General features: G+C 38.1%; 1 protein-coding gene across 1 annotated transcript in view; it reads left to right on the top strand.

Annotated features, from left to right (window-relative positions):
- The window catches only part of LOC150110713 (uncharacterized), a 410,078-nt gene that overhangs the window by 218,029 nt on the left and 172,016 nt on the right, over positions 1-20,033 (top strand). Inside the window, exon 10 of the mRNA XM_090395888.1 lies at positions 8,944-9,047. Coding sequence (XP_090252014.1) covers positions 8,944-9,047 — 104 coding nt within the window. The remainder of the gene's footprint in view (positions 1-8,943; positions 9,048-20,033) is intronic.

The following is a 20,033-nucleotide window of genomic DNA, read 5'->3' as shown; positions in this document are numbered from 1 at the left end:
TACGTCGCTAGATTTAGTATTAAGTAAGAGAGAAAGGTTCCGTGTTTTACTGAGTGTTTTTCTTTGGAAAGATAATAATCTCCTGTCTACGAATTTTGGTGGCGCAGCTAGAAATCAAATAAATTTCCAAAATTTAATTTAGAAAAACGCCAGTTGTTCAGACAAAGAGATTGGCTCCAGCCAGAGGCAATTTCTTAGATCTGAAGGTTTTGCACACGTGAACAATAATATTTGCGGCCTTGAGACAAAAAGGGAAAGAGAGGATTGAAATTTAAGAGATTAAATCATGCAACGCATTAAGAGCTCAGAGTTACAACTGTTTAAGTTAAGATTGAGTTAAAGTAAGGTTAAAGTATAAAGTAAAATAAAATTTTGAAGATAAGTTTTGAATTGAATAATAAATAAACATAAATTTTAACAATGGCGCAGATGACAAGATTTAATAAGAACTAATTAATCACCATAAATTTAACACCTGTGAGTTGTGTCCAGTACATGGTCTGCAAGGCCAGATTGATCATAGTCGTGATTGCAGATGTACAATTTGTGTTCATGTAAATGGATAGCAGCTGATCTACCTGTCTGTCTGTTCAATCTACCTAACTGCAAATGGGCTGATCTACCTAACTTCATCTCGTATTGACCCCACCATGCCTTCTTCCAGATTTCATGCTTACTCTCTTCATTCATCCATTTTACTATTATCTTGTTTAGCCTTTTCACCTTTGGAATACATTTGATTATATGACCAGATCTAAATCTCTTAACCGTCTTGTGTCTCCTTTACTAACTGCCTAAGATTGTTGTCCCTTAAGAACTCAAGAAATTCATTCAACTTATTCCATGATGCTATCTCTTTTTCTAATCATTATTGCTATAGTTGGTTAGCATGCCCACTCTCCAATCAACAGGTCGCAGGTTTGAATCCTGCTGTGGGCACGAATGTTTGTGATTGTCTTACCTTGTACCTTCTGTCCTTGTGCCATTAAAACCATAAATTATCACCATCCATAATATGTATGTCATGCTTTGCTTTCTCACTAAGCCAAGTTGCTTATATATTTCTTTCTCTCCACCTTTTACATTCCCTGGCCTGTAGCAACACCCCACCAAATATCTCATTCTGTCAATCTTCACTTCACACCATACTGTTTCAATACCATTGCCACTTTTTTCTCCTTGTTTTTTCCACTTTTTTCAATAATCTGCTGATATCCAATTTCATGTTCTTTCCATGCCCAACCAAATCATTATTCCCAACTACAATCACTAACTCCCTCGCTTGCTAATTTCTCATACTGTCTTTCTTTTTATTCTTTTGCACTCTTCTGTTCATATCCACTATGCCCCTAATTTCATTCTGTACATGTTTCATTTCATTCTTCAAATTTTGCACTCCAGCAATTTCTTCTGCTATTGCTTCATCAGTCCAACTTTCTTCCATTTGTCACAGTCACACCAGTTCTTGTTTTGTCAGTCAGGCACACTTCTGCTTCCGTAATTATGCCCCATTTTCATTTTTAATTATTTTCATATTCGCAATCACATTCTCCACACTCATATTTTCATGCTCACTCTTCTGGCTATCATTCTTAGTCTTACGTTCATCAGTGCCTTTGGCCTTTGATCTAATATTCTTCACTTCTGGTTCCCGACTTTCATTCAAAATCAGTGCAATCCATTAATATATCACACTTTTTACAGACACTCACTCTCTAGCTTCTCTTGTTTAATCTGTCAAAAACACATCTGCCACATTTGCCCATGCATACATATTACATTCCCAGCAACGAACCATCTTAGTAAAATCCACACCACTCAACACGCTTGAGTTTTGCACCATGTGTTTAGATGTCCTTCTTCTTGCTACCATTGCTAACTATTATTCTGAAAAAGTGCTTCAAATTGATTAACATGTTCGCTGCCAACTACGAGTATACTCGTAGTTGGTATATCAGCACCACAAGCCAACTACAAGTATACTCGTAGTTGGTATATCAGCACCACAAGCCAACTACAAGTATACTCGTATGACGCTTACCACCGGCAACGAGATTACCCGTACTGACCTTGAAAAAGTGAAAATGCTTGGCGTGTGGAGCTAGCAGCAAAACTGTGTATACTCGTAGATGGTATATGCTCCACACAAGCCAACTACGAGTATACTCTTATGTTGATTACCGCCGCAACGAGATTACCCGTACTGACCTTGAAGAAGTGAAATTGCTTGGCGTATGGGAACAAACTATGCCGAAGTAGCGTGGCAGCGAACGTGCTAACTTCAAAATGCAAACACACCACACTCAATTGCAACAAAACCAGACTAAAATTACACTAACGTTATAATATATTGTTACCAATTAATATCGAAACTTATCTTTTTTTTTTCCCCCCTCACAGACCATAATTTGCAGGAGACTGAACTGTTCTGCCTCTAACAGCAAATCTCAACATATTACATGTGACCTTATCTGTTGACTGTTATTCACCTCATAAATATTGACTTTCACAACTTGCAGAATTTTATCCTGAGGCAACCAGCCAAATACTTGTCAATGAAGCAGCAACAACAGAAATTCCAAAATTGTATTATATCTCAATTTCCAATGCAGTTCAAAATCAGTGGACTCCTGAATGCAAAGCACCAAAAAATGATCAGGACAAAACATGGGATATAATTCATGGTTGTTCTACCACATCAAAGCACATAAAAGAAAAGTAAAAAGAAATCTCAGATCTAGTTTACACCTATTACTCTTACAACTAATGCAAAAGTAGCATTGGATAAAATTCATGAAATGAAAGATATATATACCATTTATCAGTCCTGGATAGGTTATATGGTGGCCTCACTCCAATACATTCTAGGTGAAGGCATTGCTGGAATTTTAATACCAGTTTCATATTCTTCTAAATGTCTGATTCTAACATTGACAAGTTTAAACAGCAAAGTGGATGGCAATTTAGATAATAATCACTTAAATTGTTATTAAACCTTTTAATGGTTTGGTTTATAGTTTATTTGGCACAAAAACTACAAAGTTCATACTGTGCCATACTAAGGTTACAACTATACATAAGCAGTTAAAGAAAATTATAAACAATATGCCTGTACAAAAATTAGGTTTCACAAAGCAGCATCTACATAGAAACAGAATTGCTGCAGAGGGCATAGCAACACACAAGATTAAAGGTTATAGTAGTACAAAAATTATCAGCAATACAAGTTAAATAAACAAGATGCGTGCACAAGCCAAGGAATGCATTATCTACATATAGTTAAAATTATAACAAATGTTTTTACAGCCATACATAAATAGGCAAAAGGAATTATTGTATAACATGCATGCATAAAAATAAAATTTGACATTGTTTTATCTACATATAAACAAAATTACAAGAAGGTTACACAATTATACAAGTTGTCCTACAGCAATACATAATTAGTAAAAAAAAAATAGTAAATACTGCATTGCCCAGCTTAACTTTTGTATGCACAAAAGTTAAGCTGGGCAATGCAGTATCTACATATAAACAAAATTACTGCAATATTTAAGGCAGTATATAATTAGACAACAATACAATTTAATGAACAAAATTCATGTACAACACCAAGCCAAGGAATGCAGTATCTACATATAAGATTGCTACAATAAGATTACAACAAATGTTATTACAGTAATACATAGAGTTAAAGAGGAATTATTATACAATATGTATGTATAAAAATTAAGTTTACCAGTGTAGTATTTACATATTAACAAAATTACAACAGGGTAACACAAGGCTATAGAGATACATGATTAGTCAAAAATTAAATTAATGAATAATATATACATTAGTATTCAACTCCTGCACATACACATCACAAAACATTATATATTTTGTAATATATACATACAGAAGTTAAGTGAAGCAATACAGTATTTACATATAAACAAAATTACAGTCAAATGTGTTTGTATAAATTAATTCTTTGTAAAAAATTAAAAACATCTGCCTGAGTGTGTATGGTCTGGCCAGGCAGGCAAAAATTCATTCCTCTCTAGTGCAAACTGCTGGCACTCCACCAGTATATGATAAATAGTGAGATGTGTATTTCATTTTTCACACATGAGAGGGTCATTAGTTCTCAGTAAATGAGAATGTGTAAGATGACTGTGACCTATGCAGAGCCTAGTGAGAACAGCTTCCTCTCTTCTCTTTATTCGTTGACTAGAATGCCAATGCTTGATGTCAGGTTTAATGTCATATAATTTGTTTGTTAATGCTTCCTGCTATGATGACTACCATTGAGCAATTAGCTTTGATCATATAAACTGTCTGTAGTCTATATATGGTACTGTCAAACAGTATGTGGAGAAAGTTTGAGCTGATTTAGCAGCTGCATCTGCAGCCTCATTTCCCTTAATTCCAATGTGGCTGGGAATCCAGCATAACTGAACATCAAAATTAAGGATTTTCTATGAAACAGGTGTAACACCTAATAAAGTACTGGATGTATACGTAGAAGAGGAGATAGCCTGTAAAGAACTCAATGAGTCTGTATAAATTGTACACTTTTGGTAGCAGTTTTCTTCTATGAACAAGTGCAAGCTGAATTGCATGCAACTCTGCTGTATAATTACTGCAATCAGGTGGGATCTGATTGGAAATAATAATGTCAGGAAACACAGCAGCACAGCCAACAGAGGTATTAGTTCTTGAACCATCAGTATAGATAGGCAAGAAATCAGAGTGTGCTGTTCTGTGTGCATTAAACAATTGGAGGTAGACAGATGTTGGAGTGTGAAATTTCTGTAGCTGACAGAGTGAGAGGTTGCAGGATTGTGTGCAAACCTGCCATGGAGGGATGCTGTTATGTTTAGTGTAGGCAATGTTGTCAATTTATACCAAGAGCTTGCATAGTCTCTTTAACACCCCAACCTGCCAGGACATATATATATATATATATATATATATCCAGATAAATCTGGATACGATTCTGTAGCACCTATTGAATAACATGGATAAGAGGTGCAAGTTGGTCTCACTATTTCATCCACCCGGTAGAGAGGTTAATACGCATACAAAAAGAGACTAGTCCATGTAGGATGATCTGGGAGAGACTTTATCTTTAGGGCATAATTAAGAGATAACTGTTTCCATTGAAGTGATAGAACTGGTTCATTTGCTTCAACATAAAGACTCTGAGTGGGTAATGTGTGAAAGGCACCAATAGCTATCCGTATAAGTTAATAAACAAAACATGATGGATGGAATCCAACCATTGCAGATTAGGTTACTCTGTGTTGCAGAACCATAGACTGGAGACCCATAATCCAGCTTTGAACATATAAGTGCACAATAAAGATGGAGCAATGAAGCTCGATCACCACCCCACTCAGTAGAGGATAGAGTGTGAAGAAGGTTCAATGCTCTCTTGCACTTTTCTTTTAGTTGACGAATGTGTGCTAGAAATGTAAGTTTACTGTCCAAGATCAGTCCCAAGAATTTGGCTTCTGTAGCTACTGGAATAATAGTGTGCCCGTCCCATTCTTAATTCAGGATCTGAGTGAAGAGTGCATTTTCGACAGAAGTGTACACATACACTTTTTTCTGTTGAAAACCTAAACCAATTACTAAGAGCCCACAGATAAACATGATCAATTGCTTGCTGAAGTTGTCTTTCGATTACCCTCATGTTACGGGAGTGGCAGTGAATTGTGAAGTCATCAACATATAGATCATGTCTACAGTGGGAGGAAGCTGTTCAGTGATTGAGTAATTTTAACAGCGAAAAGTGTCACACTTATGACAGAGCCTTGGAGATTACTCTGTTCTTGATGATATGATCGAGATAACGTATTTCCTAGTCTGACTTGGAAAATTCGCCTGGAAAGAAAGTTTTTAATAAATACAGGAAGGTGTCCTTTAAGACCGAGGTTATCGAGGTCTTTTAATATGCCATATTTCCAGGCTGTGTCATAAGCTTTTTCCATGTAAAAAAAAAACTGAAACAAGGTGTTCTTGCTTCAGAAATGCATCTTTTATACAAGTTTCTAAACAAACCAAATGGTCTACGGGAACCCACATCATATTGGAGAGAAGATTGTTGCTTTCTAAATACCAGAGAAGTCTGGCATTAACCATTTTCCCTAATATCTTACGAAGACAGCTGGTCAGAGGAATGGGTCGATAATTATTTGCTAGTGTTGGATCTTTTCCTGGTTTTGGGATAGCAATGACAATTGACTTATGCCAAGAATTTGGAAACTCTTCCTCTGCAAGTATTCTATTGTATAGTAAGAGAAAGAAATCCATAGAAGATGATGGTAGATGTTTTATCATTTCATAATGGATGTCATCAGGTCCTACTGCACTAGGGTGAGTTAGTAGGAGAGCTCTTTTTAGTTCCTCCTTAACAAATGGCTGATTGTATTGCTCAAGAACATTGGTAGAAAAATTTAGCCTTTGTTTCTCTTGCCATTCTTTCAGAATTAAAGTTTCAGGAGGATATGAAGCTGTTGCTCAGATTCTGGCAAAATTTTCTCCCAGAGTGTCTGCAATGACTTTGGGATCAGCAATAACACTTCCATTATGGTCTAAGGTAGACAAACAATGTGTTCTATATCTGCCTTTCATTTTTCAGATTGTATCCCATACAATTTTTGGACTGGTCATTTGATTAATTGATGTAGTAAATTGGATCCACCTAACTCTATCCACCAAGGCTTTGGATAAAGTGGAAACCGAGATGATGTTTTTGAGATGGAGGCTGTTGCTGCCTGGACAATGCACTCTGTTATATATTTTACCCCTTCATTGATAGGCATTTGACTAATGGCATCAGCATTAAATTTTGCAAGATGAGAGAAAGCGTTCCAGTCAGCCTGGTCCATTTTCTATATAGGTATCCATGTGGGTGAACATGGTTCCTGTGAAGACATTGTGCAGAGAACAGGAAAGTGATCACTTCCATATATGTTCTCAACATCCCTCATGAGCAATGGAAGAATGGAGGGGGAAGCAGATTGTAAGATCAGTTGCAGAATATGAACGGGTAGGCATATGGAAGAAAGTATTGAGTTTATTATTTAAAAGGGAGAGGTTATTATTGTCAAGAATTCTTTCAATGATTCGACCTCATCTGTTAGTGTTGGCACTACCCCATAGAGTATTGTTACCATTAAAGTTACCTATCAAAAGTATGGGTTCAGGCAGTTGCGAGATAAGGTTATCAAGATCAATTTCATTTAACTCAGCACTTGGTGGTAAATAAATTGAACATATGGTAATAAGAAATCCCAAGGAGATGAGAAACGCTACTGCTTCCAGAGAAGTATTAAGTTGGACCTGATGGAAGGGAATATGACTGCCCACTAGGATAGCTACTCCTCCATGAGCAGGATCACCTCCATTTCTATCCTTGCATATAACAGTGAAATTCCTAATGGTAGGGTCTTAAGTATGTTTCCTGTAGACAGAAACAGAAAGGTTTGTGTTTCTGCAACAAAATCTTGATATCATCGATATTCTGGTGAAATCCATAACAGTTCCATTGTAAAAAGTTTCCTATTGTTTTGGTTTATAGACTTGTCTGGTTTTTGGGAGATTGAGGGCTTACTTTTGTCATATTTACATGACAGGCACTTTGGGCATGCCCATATCTCTGACATTTAAAGCATCTCAGTGGGTTAGGGATGTACATTCTAATAGGACAGCTGAGATACCCTGCTTTTACAGATGTTGGAGGTTTAGGCGTATCAAAAGTAAGGATGATGTTCTTGGTGGGAACTAGGTGACCATCGCTACGTATCAGGATGCACCTCACACCTGTTACTCCGTGATCTTTAAGTTCTGAACATATCTCCTCATCAGGAACATCAAGGAGATCCCATTCTGATATCACTCCTCTACAGAAGTTAAGTGTTTTATGAAGTGTTACCATAATTTCTATTCCACCCATTGTTGTTGCTGACAATGTTTCCACAAGGATATCACCAGAATGCAATTTCTTAACAGTTTTGGGAGTTCCTGCCAGTCCTTCTAAACCTTTTTGAATAAAGAAGGGTGACATTTTCCATATTGGTTTTTCACCTGTAGCATGAATGATTAAAAATGTTGGTACATTTATGTTAGAATCATATGTCTTTTGTTTCTATATGCTGTATCTACGGCATCAGCACTTGGTTGAGACTTTGTTAGGGCCCCCTGAAACATTTGAGGATGAAGTATTCATGCTCAAGAAGTTTTTGGTTCGGTGCCAGAGCTCCCCACCCACCATGGAGCCACACATGAACGCCCACTGCCTGGCAAGCAATGACTGCACTCAGGAGTGGAACACCAGGGCTACCCCGGATGCTATACCGGTACTACAGCAAACCTTGGATCCTGACCCCAGACCATGGGGTGAGAGACTTACTGCAACACCGTTGAACCTTGCAGGCAAGCTCACTAGCCGATTGATCCTGACTGGGCCATCGAGGACCGCCCATCTTGCCGAAGCAGAGGCCAAAGTAGCGCAAGACTACCAGGATACCCCTTTCCAGATGTCCACGTGTCGCACCGCACAGCAAACACGGCAGCAGGGCATTGGATCCCAGTGATGGTGGTCTAGAAAAAAGGATAGTGAAAAAGACTCAGGAGAAGTAGAGTGAAGAATACGGGAAGAAAAGCAAAGAAAAAGAGGAAGAATGAAAAGGGCCAGTGCCATCACTGGGAGGTCCCCCCCTCCACCACGAACAGGTACCCCACATGGAGGGGTTAAACCTTTTAATAGAATTAATTAAAACTTGATGTTCCTTAAGGACAATACATTATAAATTTTTATTTTAGATATAATGCATTGTCTTTAAGAAATATTCATGCATACAAAGACTAATGTTTTAATAAGCTACTGTTTAATTTTTATAGTACTGTAAATGAACATTGTATATCAGTTTCTGGAATTCCATTTAACAGGCACCATATCCTCTTGAAGATAAAAATCAGCAACTTGCACTGATGTTACAAGAAATGCAAGAAAAAGCACTGGCAGAAAAAGAAGCTTTAAAGAAAGCTATAAGGTAAGCATATATTTAAAAAATGATGAAACAGAAAATTCTTATTATTATTCAGGCCTCCAGTCCATAATCCCTCAGCCTATCTTCATAACTAACATTGTACAGTCCTGATATCACCTTTGTTATTTGCCTTGGCACTCTTTTCATGGTTAATTTATCCTTTTCAAATCCTGGGGACCAAATTTGAGCACAGTAGACCAGATGTGGTCTGATCAGGGCTTTATACAATGGAATGACAACTCTTTTATCTTTTGCAAGTCAGCATCCTTCTTAGTAATGCAGTAATCATCTTGGTTACGTTTACTACCTTTGCAATATCTACTTTCACAACTTGCAGAATTTAATCCTGAGGCAACCAGCCAAATACCTGTCAATGAAGCAGCAGAAACAACAGAAATTCCAAAATTGCATCTCAATTTCCAGTGCAGTTCAAAATCAGTGGACTCCTGAATGCAAAGCAGCAAAAAATGATCAGGACAAAACATGGGGTATAATTCGTGGTTGCCCTACTCTTGCCTCCTCCGCTTCCTCCAGTACAGTTCCTGCAACAGAGTATGCAGCCTCCCAATGATGTATCCCAAACTTCAAGACTACATTTAGCTGCATTAAACTAACATCTCCCACTCATTTGCCCATTTGTCTAGTTTATTCAAATCCTCTTGCAGGGCTACCACATTTGCACTATTACTAATAACCCTTCCCAGCTTCAAATCATCTGCAAACAACTAAATATCCCACTTCAATCATTGATTGCAATCATTGGCAATGTCATTGATATAAAGATTAAACAATACAGGTCACGGTACTGAGCTCTGTGTAACCTTTCACTTTCTTCATACCACTACCTCCTACACAACTCTCTGGTACCTCTCAGATAGCCATTCCAAATCCAGTTCACTAACCTGACATCTAAACCAATATGCTGCAACTTAAATATTAACTTACCATGTAGCACCCTGTTCAATGCCTTTATAATGATATTCTTTCTGATATTCATATTTATTTATGATATTCTTTCTATAATGACAAAAGCTTACTAGAATATTAAATATGCCTTCTTGGACATTTTGGTCTTGAAAAAAGGCTACAGTTTCATACAAGTATTATGATGAAACAGAAAGGAGAAAAATAAAATAACAGCGATTATCGTAAATTCCTGATATAGAATTTACAGAGGTGTACGGAATACTCTGTTAGTACTGCATAATTAAGTTTACTGCCTTACAGGCTTCTTGTAAAGCAAATTCTGGGAAAAGCTCCTTCCTCAAAATAAACAATTTCTATTTTCAGCCTCCTCTTTCATCCCCCCCCCTCCAAAAAAGTGCACTTAAAAAAAAATAATATATGTATATATTATATAATAAATAAAAAAAAAAAAAAAACGGGTTTTCAAATCAATTCTCCCACATTGCCTCAACCCCCTCCTCACTTTTTCCAAAACCTCCTTCCATTTTAACACCCTAACAGCAGAAGTATACACATTGCCGAAAGAAGACAGCCAACAACAACATCCAAAAAAAAGTATGTGTGAATTTTCTTAATCTATTATTCTGCATATATTTGTCTCTAAAATACTTCAGTAAAAACCAATGACATGAAAAAAGGGGCACTCCTAAATGAAAGCAGGAAGAATAGCGATAAAAATAATAGTTCTTGTCAACAGTTTTCTTCCAGTCATCATCCATTTCCTTATATGTGTATATATATATATATATATATATATATATATATATAAGGAAATGGATGATGACTGGAAGAAAATTCAAAAGCAGGCCCCCCCCCCCCAGAGTAAATATCCTCAAGGGGTATACAGGATACTAAACCAGTACTATATGATTATGTTTACATTATCAATCTCCTATCTATAATTTTCCCCCAAAATTAATTTATCACATGTTAATTTATAGGGCTCTTCTGACTGAATCAATCTACCTAGATCTTGCTCTTCCTCTGGGTTTTCTTTTCTTAACCTGTTTTGCTAACCATTGCTCTCCCATTCTGTTTGAGTGACCAAGCCATCATAGCTTAGCTCTGCCCACACATTTTGCTTGTTCTGTGGATTCTCCATGGAAAATCATCATCATCAAATTCCTGACATGTACCATCAAGGGGTGTACAGGATATGATAGCACTACATGAAAAAATTTACATCATTACTAACTTCCTATCTACAATTTTCCTCCAAATCAGTCTGTTACTTGTCAAGACTCCAACATTATCAGATCTTATATTTCTATTGTCTAAGGCACTTTGTACCGTATCAATCCACCTATATCTTGGTCTTCCTCTGGGTCGTTTTGCTGCCAACCTGGCAGAGAACACTTGTTTTGCTAATCTTTCTTCGTTCATTCTGTTTAAGTGACCATACCACCTGAGATTAGCTCTGCTAACACATTCCTGGATGCCAACAATGTCAAGTTCTTTCCTAATATCCTCATTTTTAATATGGTATTGCCATTGATGCCATCTGTTTACGCCTCTAATCTTTCTCAGGACTCTCATATCTGCGGTCTCTAGTCTTTGGTCAAGTGTTTTACTTCTGACCCAGCTCTCAGATCCATAAGTTAAAATTGGTTTGAACACTGTCTTGTATACAGCTAATTTAGCGTTCCGCCTAATTTCTCTCTTATTCCATATGAATTTATTCAATTGACTTCCTACCATACCAGTTTTGTTGATTCTGTTGTCTATTTCCATATTTAATTTACCATCTTCACTAAAAATTGTGCCTAAGTAGCTGAAATGTTTTACTTGTTCTATAGGTTCTCCATTAACAAGGCAGTTGATATTTTCAATGATTCTGCCTGTTTTCATTGTCTTTGTCTTTTTAAAGCTGACCTTCATACCATATTTATTACAACAGTTATTCAATTTAGTCAGGAAATCTTGCATACATGTAGCGGATTTATTTAGAAGTATAACATCGTCCGCATAAAGCAAAGAGCTGACATTAACATCTCCAATTCTGATATCATGTTTAATACCACTTTCCTTCATAATGTGATCCATATAGATAATGAATAACAGAGGGGATAATGTACATCCTTGTCTGACACCAGATTTAACATTAAACCATCTTCCTGTACTTCCTTCAATTCTAACTGCTGACTTGCAACTCAAATAAAGACCAAGTATTGCTTGATATAATACCCCATTGATACCATATAACTGTAGCTTATTGAATAGCTTCTCTCTCTCTCTCTCTCTCTCTTGGCACCTTGTCCTATGCCTTTTCCAGATCGACAAAACTTAAATACAGATCTTTGTTATCTTCCCATGCTTTCTCAACTATTTTTCGTAAAGTGAAGATCTGATCCTGACAGCCTCTATTTGGACCGAATCCAGCTGGTTCTTCAACAATTTTTCTCAACCGTTTCTCAAGTATACTGGCATAAATCTTGCTTGGAACACTCAGTAGGGAAATACCCCTGTAATTCTCACATTCAGTTTTATTTCCCCTTTTTATATATGGGTACTATTAGAGCTCTACTCCAATCATCAGGAATTCGTTCCTCTGTCGAGGCTTTCTGAACTATGCAGTGCAGCCACTGTAAGACTTTTATACCACCATATTTCGGCATTTCTGGTCGAATATCATCTACTCCTGCTGCCTTTCCACATTTCAAGCCTTTGATGGCTTTTCCTACTTCAAGTATGGATATGTATCCCTGACTGTTTGCCTGTTGAGTATTTTTTACCACTGTGCTATCACTGCTTGTTTCATTTAGCAATTTTTCGAAGTAATTACTCCATACTTCAAGGATATCTTTGTCTTCCATTTTCATGTCACCTTTATCATCTCTAGCTCCTTTTACAACACTCTTTCCTTCATTTCTGAGCTTCTTCAACAACCTCCAGAACATCTTGCCACCTTCTTGATATTTATTTTCTATATTCTTGCCAAAGTCCTCCCATGACTTTTGTTTAGCTAGTTTTACACAGTGTTTCGCTTTCTTACATATTTCTCTGTATTCTCTAAGAGCAAAAGCTGACTTATATGCTAGGAACCTTTGATATGCTTTCTTCTTTTCCGTTACTGCCTCTTTAACTTCCTTTGTCCACCATGGAGTTCTGATTTTTCTATCCTTGCAGACTACCTCACCACATGCCTCCCTGGCTGAATCAATCAGGGTTTTCTTTAAGGCTTGCCACTGAATCTCCAAGGTTTGGTTCCTGTTCTCAAACTCTCATTTTTTCTTCAATAATCTTTATGTATTTTAGTCTACAGTTCACATCTGAAAGCTGCTCAACTTTTATTCGCTTTAAAACTTTCTTACATGTTATTCTTTTCAATATGAAATTCAATTTTATCCTGCTCAAGACTAAATAGTGATCACTTCCAATTTCAAATCCTCTGTGCACTCTGGTGTCCTGCACCAGGGAGAAAACATCACTATCAACAATAACATAGTCAATGAGACTTTTCTTATTCCTTGCTTCTTCTCTCCATGTGAATTTGTGCACATTTTTATCTTGGAACATGGTGTTAGTAATAACCAGTCCATGTCCTGAGCAGAAATCCAACAGGTATTTGCCATTATTATTAGCTTTGCTCTTTTCTCCAAATTTTCACAAAATATTTTTGTATGTCTGACAATGATTTCCTACTTTGCTATTTAGATCCCCAACAAGGACCAACTTTTACTTTTTGATTGTGTCAGTTGCTTTTTCTAAAGCCTCAAAAAATTCCTCCACTTCTACCTTAGTAGAACCTTATTTGGGACCATAGGCACAAATAAGTCTCATTGTCCAATTCCCCATTCTGATATTAGCCCACATCACTCTACTTAAGACTGCCTGCCATTCAAGAAGAATAGTCTCGTATTTTGTGTTGAATACTATGGTTACTCCTTCTTTTCCTTGATTGTCATTTCCTGACTATAACATTTTGAATTTATTGCTCAGAAAGATCTCACCAGTTTTGTCTTTTTTGTTTCAGTCACCCCTATTATTTCGATCTGGTACTTATCTAATTCCTCAGCTAGCTCTGTCTTTGCCATTCAGGCTTCTTATGTTGTTAGTACTGATCTTTAACTCTGGTGATGTTGAGTTGGGATGTGTTTTCAGATTTGTTCCAGTAGCTTATTTTTCACTGTTCGCACTGGTTCCCTGGTGAAAACAACGGGGGCTTTGTTTAACCAGGCGACGTCCCAGCCGGCATGAAATTTGTCATGTTGTACCATCATTTTTTATATTGGTTTAAGCCAATAAGAATACAATTTGGTTGGCTAAATCCCAAATTGTATTCTTATTGGAACCTCTTTCGTTCGGTATCCAGATACCGAACGAAAGAAGGTGAGGATTGGACATTAGGTCAGAAGCCCTGGTCGGTTCTCTGCATTCCTTTAAAGGCTGTGTGAAGGTCTCCTCTCAGTTCTGCCTACTTATTTTTCGTCTATCTGCCACCATCTGTAATGGGTTACTACTACCTTCCTCTCTGTTTGTTCACTGCATATCATAGTTGATCTCTCTTTTCGAACTTCATCACCAATGCAGGAGTACCTCGAAGCTCTGTCCTATCACTGATCCTCTTCTGCATGTACATAAATGACCTAAGCAAAATCACCACTAATCCTGTGCACAGCTTTGTAGACAGTAGTACTCCCATTTTTTCTGCTCATTTTACAAACAAAGTGTCAAGATCATCTACAACCATAACCTTAAACATTGATGTACCTACTATCCTTTGATGGGGCAAGGACATTCGAGTCACATTCATTTCCACCAGAATAGTCATGCCTCATCTCTCACAAAAGAGATCTCAGCTCACATTCCTTCATTAATACACAAATCACCAGACAAGATTAGATCTCTCTGCTTGGATCGACATTCACCTCCAGTCTCTCCAGGCACAAAATGTATCACATCAATAGCTTCCTCAGCATCCAAAAAATACTAGGTGTTCTCTTTCATTCAAGATGCTATTTTGCACTCATCTAACTCTTAACAATATGCAAATTCCAAATCTACCCATGCTTAGAATACTGCTCATGTATTTGTTGTGGAGCACTTAAGACTTCTCTAAAAATTCTTGACACTGTCCAAAGAAGAGCAGTTTGGCTTATAGACGAGCTGAACTTACAGATTCACTCTTACATGTTCCTTCTCTTACAAATTCACTTCAACCTCTATATCAGAGATGCAGTGTTTCAACTTTGTCTATTCTACATGTACTTCCCTGGTCCTTGCTCCACTGACCTTAAACCATCATCCTTCCACTTTCTGTTTATTTGTTTGTTTAATATATATATATATATATATCCCACAAACGAGAGGTATAAGAACCCATAACACATCAATGCCATGTGCGAGGTGCAGATGAGAGTTAAGAAAGAAGAAACTTATTGACACTCTTCTTAAATAGCTGTAGGTTGAAATTGTTGGGAAACATATCATGAGGAAGGATGTTCCAGAGGACAGAAATAGATGGAATAAATGAGAAAGAGGAGAAAGCAGGTTCAATGAGTTTGCAGTTGCACTGTAATGGAATGTTGGACAGAAGCTGCTCTATTTTTAACAGGCCTAACAGCAAGTGGAGGAATGATGTTTGCCAACTCACTGGAGCATTGACCATGGAAATACCTGTAGAAGAGACACAGAGCTGAAACATTGCATGTGTGAGATATAGTTGAAGTGAGCTGTGAGGGAAGAATCATCTATGAGCCAGTTGCTCTCCTCCAGAGAGTGTCAAGAATTTTTAAGGAAGTTTTAGGTGCACCATCACAAATGTGTGTACAGTATGCTAAGAATGGGCAGATTTGGGATTTATATAGGGTTAGTAGCTGGGTGGGTGGGTGTAAAATAGCCTCCTGAGTGGAAAGGAGTGCCTGGTTTTTTAGAAGCTGGAGAAGCTATTGATGCGATGTGTTTCCAGGAGAGATTGGAGGTAAATGTCAGTCCACGGAAAAATAGTACATCCTGTCTGGTGATGTGTGTATTTCTGAGAGTACACACATCAGCAGACAAGTACTAGGTATTCCATTAGCTGAGATCCCTTTTGCGAGAGAAAAAACAGGACTGCGTTTTGGTGGCACTGAAGGTGGCTTGATTATCCCTACCCCACTGAAGGATTGTATAGAGATCAGTGTTTAAGGCACTGGTTGCAGATGAACTTGATGTAAGGAATGTTTGGGAATTACATGATTTGTCAAAGGAGTAGGATGAGTGGAGAGAGTGCTATCATCGGCAAAGCTATGGATAGGATTTCCAGTGATTGAGAGTAGGTCATTTATGTATAAGAGAAAGAGGATAGGTGAGAGAATGAAGTCCTGAAGTACTCCTGCATTTGTGACAAAGCTCGAAGAGAGGGTGCTGTCCATCATGAAATGTAGTGAATGACTTGAGAGAAAGCTAACTATAAGTTATAGAGGATGGCAGGTAGACCAAAGGAAGGCAGTTTGGAAAGCAGGCCTTGATGCTAAACATGATCAAATGCTTAGGAAATGTCAAGGACTACAGCACACGTTTCTCTAAACCTTTCCATGATACTTGGTGAGTGATGTAAACTAAGATATCAGCTGTTGATCTGGATTGGAGGAATTCATACTGGTGGTAGCTGATTAACTGGTGAGTTTCTAGATGGCAAAGAAGTTGATCATTAATAACTTTCTCCATTATTTTGGAGAATTGGAGAGAGGATTGAGGTGATGATAATTGGTCAATTGTTGGATAGTAGGCTTTTGTCTTCCTTTTTTGAAATGGGCTGGATATATGTTAGTTTTCATGAAATGGGATAGGTACCAGCTGAGTAAAGAATATTGAAGAAACAGTAAAGGACTGGTATTAGCTATGTAGCACCACATTTGAGAACAATAGGAAAGAGAGAGAGAGAGAGAGAGATGCCATCAGGATCAGATGACTTCATAGTGTTCATGTTGGTTAATATTCTTCTTATGTCTTTCTGACGAAAGGCGAGGCATATGGTGCTCAGTTGTTGGTTTCGAAAGAGGTGATTTGCCTTTGTCATCTTTGTGGGAATTAGAGGAAAAGAGTGATGCTAGATGTCAGCTTTTTCTTTGGGTGCTGTAACAGTGGTGCCATCTGGATGGGAGAGAGAGGTGGGAGTTCAGATGAGCTGGTTACATCTGGTGGCTTTGGTGTGGGACCAGAAGGCACAGCTACCATTTGAACAAGGGATGAGTTTTCTGTTAGTGGCTTTTATGAAGTTGGATTTGCTGATAGTTGATTTACATATATTGTGAAGCTTGGGTTATTGATGCAACTACCTGCTGATAAGCTGAGGTTTTTTCTTGGAATTGTTTCTTACATTTTCTGTTGAACCAGTTATTGGAATTTTGGATGGAATGAGTAATGAATGCCTTCATGTCACTGTGGATGATTTCTTTGACTTGTTCAGGTGTCAGGGTCAGAAGAGCAGAAGCAATAGTCATACCATGGGAAAGAAGAATAGTAGTTCCGGAGCCCATCCCACTTTGTAGTGCAAGAAGACACCAGGTGGGATGTGGTCAGAGGAGAAGGAGATTTCTGTGAGACTGGAAACTTGCACCAGATTGTTGGTCTGGGTTGCTGAGAGGAGAGGTAATGCCTGTAGTGTGTCTAGAAGAAAAACTAGTTAAAAAAATCAAGGGGTATTGGCAGAGTGGAGGGGATTATCTGGAATTCAGGTAGGCAGCTACGTGATTTGCATTAGATCATTGCTAATGGCAAAAACTTCTGCATAACATTCTGCTTGATCTGTAGTGTTGAAGAAGGGAAGCCAGTTGGAGTTGTGGATATTCAGGTTGCCTAGGATGACGACCTGTTTGGGTAGCTGGATTGTAGATTATTGGGGGGGTTTATTGGGAAGAAGGTCAAGAGATCTTTGTTTTTTCAGAGTTTGGAGACTGGTAAATGCACCAGATGAATGTTACTAAGTGAGGCAGGGAAACCTCACCCAGAGGAGATCAAAAGCAGAGGACTCTAGGTTTGGCATTCTCTGGCAGGCAATTTTAGAATGTAAAGGCACCATGGCACCTGTGTGACAAAACGTATCATGAAGAGTATAATTTGAATTGAATTTGTACTGTTGTTGATGTAGCTGTAATTTGGGTGTCTGTTAGGAATAGGAGGTCTGGTTTGGATGTTTCTAAGAGGTGATGAATTGTTATGTTGAAATCTATACTGCAGATGTTTGTAAAGTGGACGTGGAAATGATTTTTGTTGGTAGGGATCCTGGTAAGTTTGGAATATTGTTTTTGGTTTGAACTGGTTGTTGAGGGGACATTTATTATGTTCACAGTGTTGCCATCATTGTTTGTCTGTTTTGTTATTAGAGGAAAGGAAAGAGTGGGAACATGACACCAATACAGAGAGCAGTTTCCTTGCCATTCTGTGGCCTTGACAGTGCTTCCCACACACCACTACTCGGACTCCCTCACCTGGCACAACCTGCAGAGTATTTGGCAGCTGAATTATGCACCAGTGGATCGGGAAGCCTCTTGACTTGTTACTGATAATTTCAGACCTGTATATTGTCCTCTAGCCTGCTGGCATTAACTACTACCGTTTTTAACTACTGTACACTCAAAATGGAGGAGGGATCTGGGTCTCTAAGTATGTTAGTCATATCCTTGAAGGGTATCGCTCACACTGCATGGAGAAGAGAGTGGTGGTTGTATGTCTGGTGGTGGTGGTGTGTGTGTGTGTTGGGGGGGGGGGGGGGAATGGAGGCCAAACCTAGCATTCATCACTTTAGGCCCCAGTAAGCAGGGTGGTCGTAGTGGTGTTTCATCCCACTTTCACCGGGCAGTGAAGTTATCTACCATTTAGTGGTCTGGTTGGCATTTCCTCCAACTAGAAAAATATCCTTTTGCAGCAGGAATGCTCATTGCTAATGCCAGAGTCCCTGTTGTGGAAAGAAGCCACACAACAGGAAGGGGCAGGGTTGACTTAACAGGGAGTGTTTGTATATTGCACATCCCTGCCTATTAGTGGCTCAAAGGGCACAAGAGCAGCAGCAGCTGCCTACCATCCCTTTACTGTACAACCACAAACAAATTGAACCTGCTTTTCTTATTCCTTTTTTATTCTCTCTCTCTCTTTCCTCTGGAACAGCCTACTGCCAGAAGCATTTCCAAACAGCTACAACCTGCAACTCTTCAAGAAAAAAATGTCAAACTTCTGTCTGGGTCCTCACCTACATCCTAGACATCAGACACGGCACTGATGTACTTATAAGTCCTTCAACCTCTTGTGTATGGGATCAGTATAAAAATAAAAAATTTACAGTTTTGATCTTTTTATTCTGATTTTCATGCCAAATTTTTGTTACAACTGTTATTCAATTTAATTAGAGAATCCTAGAAACACTTGCACTGGATTTGTTTAGGAGTACAACATTAACTGCATAAAGCAAAGGGTTACTCCTTTACTAATATCTCTGATTTTAATATTAGTTTTGATGCCAGTTTCTCTCATAATGCAATCCACATAGATGATGAGTAAGAGTGGAGATAGTGTGCACCCTTGTCTTACACCTGATTTTACTTCCTGTATTTTCTTCAGTTGTAGCTGCTGACTTACAACTTAAGTATAGACTATATGCTGCTCTATATGATCTTCCATTTTCCCCACATTATTGTAGTGTTTTGAAAAGCTTTTCTCTGGGCATCTTACCTTGTCATATGCCTTTTTCATATTTTCAGCAAAAAGCAAATAAATGCCATGCTTGTAAGTGAAGGGACTCACCTTCAATCCCAAGCATGGCATTTATTTGATATTTCTCTTTAGACTTTTCCAACCATGAGGCATTCTCCAGTTGCATTCTTCACTCATATTGTTCCTGTCAACCCATTATACATGAACATAATGAGTTACAGGAACAGTCCAATTATGTTTATGCTTTCATTGGTACAGATCCCTTGCCGTTTCCTTTTTTGGCATAGACTACATTTTCTTCCTTATGCCACGAAATATACTGAGAAATAACTGCTGAAAACCTAGTCCCATATGCTTTCATTGGTACAGATCCCTTGCCATTTCCTTTTTTGG

The sequence above is a fragment of the Typopeltis vanoorti genome, chromosome 1, assembly GCF_054136105.1.
Source record: "Typopeltis vanoorti isolate ZY-2024b chromosome 1, IOZ_Tvanoo_1.0, whole genome shotgun sequence".
In the NCBI taxonomy this organism is placed as follows: Eukaryota; Metazoa; Arthropoda; class Arachnida; order Uropygi; family Thelyphonidae; genus Typopeltis; species Typopeltis vanoorti.
The sequence above is the reverse complement of the archived record's forward strand: the minus strand, read 5'-3'. Positions and strand labels throughout refer to the sequence as shown.